General features: G+C 33.3%; 1 protein-coding gene across 1 annotated transcript; it reads right to left on the bottom strand.

The window, feature by feature from the left end:
- Positions 1–271: 271 nt before the first annotated feature.
- Positions 272–805, bottom strand: LOC124361426. The gene has a single exon (XM_046815476.1). The coding sequence runs from the start codon at positions 754–756 to the stop codon at positions 301–303; it is 456 nt and encodes a 151-aa protein (XP_046671432.1). The 5' UTR covers positions 757–805; the 3' UTR covers positions 272–300.
- Positions 806–6,472: the final 5,667 nt, after the last annotated feature.

The following is a 6,472-nucleotide window of genomic DNA, read 5'->3' as shown; positions in this document are numbered from 1 at the left end:
ATCTCGCTCTCCATATTCACGTCATTTTCAGTGAAGAATCTTTGGGCACTCACGTCAAACTGGGTTCTGAAAAAAGTCCGCAAATTGTATTCTTGATAAACAATTAAGTAAACTTAAACTTTTAACATTTGTAATTTACTGTAAACTTATATTTAGGCTGGTTTAAATGAAAAGTCGTTGAATTCGGGTAAAAATTATGGACGATGAGGGTAAAATTGTGAGATCAAACACGGGTTCAAAAAACATTTTTGAAACTATAACGTTAACATAACTATAACTATAACGTTAACGTTAACATAATTATCCAAACATATGCCTACCTGCAATAGTGTTTGAAGAATTTCCATGTTTCGTTCCAATTTTGTACAGCCCCTCATCAGTGATATCAATAACAACTCCAATGATATTCCTTAGGTCAACTTTAGACTTGTCCACATCGGGAATGGGTATCATGACGTTATCTCCAATATTGGCTGGTGGATGTGACTTGTCACTGTGTGATTTCATTTTTTTTGCTTGCTTTCTTAGACCTTCAGCAGCGGTTTTTCTTGAATTTTTTATTTTATTTTCAGTTGAGGTATGGGTCTGAACCATATTTTCATCTTCTTCCATTAAGATATCGTCAGCTGTTTCACTTGCAGGTGTTAGGTTATTGTTTATAACCTTTTTAAGATCTTCCTCATCGTTTATATCTTTGAAAATTTCAGAGGGCAGAGATGAAGTAGAAAGTCCGACTCTAGGATCCATGCCGAACATAGCTTTATAAGGAGATTGCTTAATACCAGAATGGAAAGCTCTGTTCTTCATGAATTGTAACATACCGTAAACCCCTCAGACCACTTTGTTGTCTTGTTATCAGCCATCCAAGATGCGAGCATGTTTTCGATGTCTTGATTGGCTCTTTCAACTGAGCCCTGACTTTGGCTGTGCCGAGGTTTACCATGCACAATTTTCAACTCTGGCCACAACTGTGTTACTTCAGAAATAACTTTATTAACAAATTCTCTTCCATTATCAGACTGTAGAATACACGGGGCTCCTAAAGTTTAAAAAGATATCATTCAGTTGGTAGGCAACTTCCTCAGCTCTTTTGCTTTGCAATGGACGAAGCAAAACAAATTTTGTTTAAATGATCTTGGTTAAACCATTATAAACTTAAATTGGTTATCTGGTTGAGTCTGAAAAATCGATAAGATCAACTTGGCACCTACTATTCATTTCCGAATGTAAAATTGGTTTTTGAGACCAGACCTCGTTTCTTTTTGTTTTTTTTTCATGTGACATACTTGGCACATTGACAGATAAAGCTGTATTTTCTTCCTTCGTAATATTGGGCATATTTCTTTGACGTTTCGGCAAGCATTCTATCACGGCCACCGTGACCAACTGCCCCGTGAGCAGCATCGATAACATCGTACAGTTCATCTACCGTCAAATAGTACTTGATGTCTTGGTTTCTCTCACCGGCTGCCACCAATTTTTTTACTCCTCCGATGTCAATTACACCAAATCGTTTCAGGCGTCTCTGCTGCAACGGGGTCTTCTTATCTGTGTTTGCAGCAGTTTCGACTTCATTTATAAGTTGTTGGTACTTATCTTTTGTCAATACGTTGAAATGTGTTGATTTCTCGTTTTCACTTTGTAAAACTGTAGTCATGAATCTTTCTCTCCATTCTTTCTGGCTATGCCCACCACTAAACAGAATCTTCCTCCATAGTCCCACCCTACTAAAGTATACGTTACTTGTACCACTCTCTTAGCTCACTAACACTAATAATACTCCCACACGACACACTCCAAAGCACGGTGTAAAGCACAACGAACAACCAAATAACAACTAAGACGCACTCATATTCGCACTCCACGCACAGCGGATACTGACTGAGAGAGAGAGCGGTAGGAGCAAACAATGTAATGCGACGAGCACGTCGAGACTTGCAACCCCCACCACCCGGCTGCTTGGGTTTGGCCTGACCTTGAACCCGGCACATTAGTTTATCCGTTCGCTACCAGGCCAAACTTGTTCGGCCTAACAATTCTACCAGGCTGAACTAGTTTATCCTAACGCTATTAGGCCCAAACCAGTTCAGCCTGTAATCAATAAGGCCAAACTAGTTTATCCTAGTGTGGTCAGGAAAAAAACTAGAACATCCTAGTCCAAACTAGTTTGTCCTAAAATCGGGTTTGTCCGGTAACATATATATTTTCATTTTTTTATTTTATAGATTAATACAGTTGTTATTTATTTACATATACATTTAAATTTTGTTATCTTATAAATGTATATAGTTGTTATTTCTTTACAAAGTCTATAACTGTTGCCCAAAATATATTATGGCTTTTACTTTGATTATACTTAACACTACATGTAAACACTTGTTTACGTTTCCTCAGCGACACGTGAGTGACATATTCAGTTACGACACTTATTATCGTACTATTAATATTATTACTTACTACTGAGAAATATTTCTGCCGGTTTCTTCTGTGGGTTTTTTATAATTGCATGTATTTATGTAATGTGTACACATATATATCTATGGACGATGAACATGTTTCAAATGTATTTATGTAGCTGTGACGTAATTAATTAATTTTTGCAGAGTGATGTATTATGTTATTTATGTTTACAGAAATAATTTATCGTCATCTCAAGAAGACTGTCAGAAAAAGCCAAAGCAATGAACAGTTTTACTAATTATGAAAGCTGCGGCATCCACCTTCCATTACGCATTGAGAGAATGTTTTGTAAACAGAATATTTACTAAATAAAGATGTTGTGAACTATGAACACATACACACACACGCTTGCCTGCGCGTGCGCGGGCATTTGTCACGGGCATCTGTCACCTTGTACTTGGTAATACAGCTGTTCATTTCTTATATACTGATTAGGTTTTTGGGACGGAAGCATTTGATAAACATCGATGAAGGATTTTTCATGAAAGAGTCCACGACTTTTGCTATAACACAACATAGGAGTAAGCTGTGAATGACCTCATGTCACGTAACAATATTAACTGAAGTTGCATATTGATGTAATCTAATTACAAAATGGCGAATAGTTCCAAGTTCCAACTGTTCCGTCGTTGTAGTATGGATACAAGGGCAAGCATGTCCCTTATGTTACAACTAAATTTACGTCAGGCGGTTTCTGCATACATTTAGTAAAAAAAAAACAATATTGTTGACATATTTCAATACAAAATGTATTTGATTTAGTTTTTTTTTAAGTTTCATAGGGGAAAAAGTTAGTTGTATTGTTACACAGTTGGTTATCTCATAACTGTAAAATAACCGTTATTAGTGGCTTATTCGTCCATGTATTTATCGTTTTATATAATAACTTTATAGTCAAAATAACAGAGCACAGATTTCATATTTTTCATAAAGACAAGGAGAAGCCATTGACCAAACATGCTGCTAACCACAAATTTAATTGAAGAGTGATATAATCATAAAGGTATTAATATGGTATAAGGGATAATAAGGTTTCGATGTCCTGTATGTTACACTCAAAATCCGAATTTGGACAATGCTCGAAGTTTTTACTCATTTCGCGATGTGGACAACGTGAATTACCCACGTTGCGGAGTGAGCATTTTATTCGGATATTGGCCGAAGCAAAATGCCCAGAATGCGTTGTGGGTAAACGAAAGTACTCAATTAGCGAAATAAACACATTCACCGGAGATTGAGCAAAACCGTAATATACCTATAACCCGACGCAAGTAATCTATTTAGTTAAAAATTTCGGACAATGTTCGAAATTATATATATATATATATATATATCGAAGAGTGATATAATCTTAAAGGGATTAATAAGGTATAAGGGATATTAAGGTTTTGATATATATATATATATCTTTATCTTTATATGTATATTTCTTGTGTGCGTGTGTATGGTACTGGACTCCTCCTAAACGGGTGGACCAATTTTAATGAAACTTTTTGTGTGTCTTCAGTTGGATCCGAGAATGGTTTAGATTCATAATTCGGTCCAATTTTAATAGTTTATTTAATTAATTTTTTAATAATAAATTGTTGTTGATGGTGGAGTGCTTGACATTGGATCCGCCAGACTGCGCCACGAACGACACGTAATACAAAGTGAAATGATACTTAACAGCTATGAATATTTTCAGCTGAAGTTCATCAAAGAGGCAGAAACATTTGTTTACATTTAAAATTTAGAAAGTTAATATTTTAAATTTGTAAAGTGCTTGATCAGTAGTGTAATGCAGATTGCAAAGATGAAGTTTCACCAATTGTTCTACGTAAACATTATAGGCCTAATATTACAACACAGCCATAATGTTTTTCTATTTTAATTCCAGGTTTTCCCGACATTTTGTGCTGCTATCAAATTTGTGTGTTGTTTTGTAACATTCTGTAATTATTGTGTGAGTGCTAATTGTTATAATACATTAATAGAGATTGAAGATGTTTAAAGTGCATAAAAAACTATACTTATTTATTAAAGTTATTGAACTCATTTTGCACATTGAAGTGAGTGTATTGGTCGCATACCTCAAATAACCTAAGTAGCATACAAATCAAAAGGTTGTGATTCTATGTGTGAATATTGTTAACAGTTTAGATAATCAAGTTTTATACTAATTGGATTTAAAATAATTTGTTGTAATTTACATTTTTAATCTGCAGTGAAAATTGGTCAGATAAGTTCAAATTAAGTAGCATACAAATCACATGTGTGAATAACTATTGTTAATAGTGTAGGAATTGGTTTTAAATTAAATTCTGTTGGCCAGTTCTGATACTATATTGTAATTTTAAATAACTATAATGAAATTCGGTAGTTTAGATTAGGCTAATCAGGAATATCAATAGAGGTTATCCAGATATAAAATTGGAAGTTTTAGTAAAATACACTTTTAACTGAAATTGGTACATATTAAGTGTGCAGTGATTGATCAGTTAATTTTTGGTTTATAAATAAATTGTTTTTTATCTTGGTATGTTTTAAATTGGATCCAGCAGAATGCGCTACGATCGCAGTTTCAAATGTTTTTCTATTTTAATTCCAGGTTTTCCCAACAGTTTGTGCTGCTATCAAATTTGTGTGTTGTTTTGTATCATCGTGTAATTATTGTGTGAGTGCTAATTGTAATATTAAATTAATAGAGAATCACATGTGTCAATAACTATTGTTAATAATGTAGGAATTGGTTTTAAATAAAATTTTGTTGGCCAGTTCTGATACTATACTGTAATTTTAAATATCTATAATGAAATTCAGTAGTTTAGATAGGCTAATCAGAAATATCAATAATTCGATTGAGATGGTGGCTGCTTATTATACTTCAGCCTTTAAATAACTATAATTTGGATCGTCATTTTAGTAGTTTAGATAGGCTATTCAGATATATCAATAATTTGAATGTGATGGTGGCCACTTATTGTACTTCAGACCTATAGGGAATACTTATTTAGTATATTAGATATAAGTAGATATGAATATGAGGGTTCTAGCGCACTTTTTGGAGTAAACAGAAAACCAACGGAAAATACTGTTTAAAGGACAATAAACGAATCTGTAACTCACGAATGGAAAATAACCGAATCTATAGCTGTTTTACTGTTTAATGTTTGCTTCTACATTTATAAGCTGTTTTAATGAAAAAATCCAGAAATCTCAATGAAAAATCTATAAACGGAAATAATGAAATTTGCTAACATTCGCTCAACAGAAAATAAGACGATTTTTACTGAATTTCTTTAATATCGTTCTTAATCACATCATAGGCTAAAAATTTCTCAGAAACCACAACCACATAACAAATCGCGTTTGTAACAGCATTTTGAAAATCCATATTGATAATTATATCGTTCTTTGAACTAGAAATATTTGTCAAACTCTTTGTTGTATCAATGACATAAATGGGTCTATTTGCTATAAATTCTTTGGGGTTGTAATACATTTCCATATTTTTGTAATAAACTTTCTTAAAATCTTGATACATCTGATACATGATTCTGAAAAGACCACCGGAAATGTTTAAATTTTGTAATTCATCTGGATAATAAGAACCATTCAATTTTACTCTGATATTTTTCACATTCAAACTATCGAACTTTGAAGCATTTTTCTCTTGATTATTCTGTCTATCTGTTTGAAAACCTATGATAACGAACTTGGGATTGAAGATATTTCTATAAATATTTGTGATATCGAACGAATAAGTTGTTCCGGAAATACCTTTTTGCTCAATACATTGCCAATCTAGAAAATTAAACGTGATGTTTTGAGATTTTATAATTTCATCAATCAACTGAATTTTACTCGTGGTTTTGTAATCAATCATCGGAACTCTAATGAAAAACTCGTTAATTGTAATTTTGCCATCAACAGGCATAACATTTCCAGTTGCAGTCTTCAGAATCACATCATCGTCTTCTGCTCTTATAAAACTTAGATAAAATCCTCCTTTATAGATCGGAATAGTAAC

The sequence above is a fragment of the Homalodisca vitripennis genome, chromosome 4 (genome assembly GCF_021130785.1).
Source record: "Homalodisca vitripennis isolate AUS2020 chromosome 4, UT_GWSS_2.1, whole genome shotgun sequence".
In the NCBI taxonomy this organism is placed as follows: Eukaryota; Metazoa; Arthropoda; class Insecta; order Hemiptera; family Cicadellidae; genus Homalodisca; species Homalodisca vitripennis.
Note: the sequence above shows the minus strand (reverse complement) of the source record. Positions and strands in the feature narration are given on the sequence as shown.

Coding starts and splice junctions, on each gene's coding strand:
- LOC124361426 (XM_046815476.1), bottom strand. CDS start 756: ATGTTCGGCATGGATCCTAGAGTCGGACTTTCTACTTCATCTCTGCCC.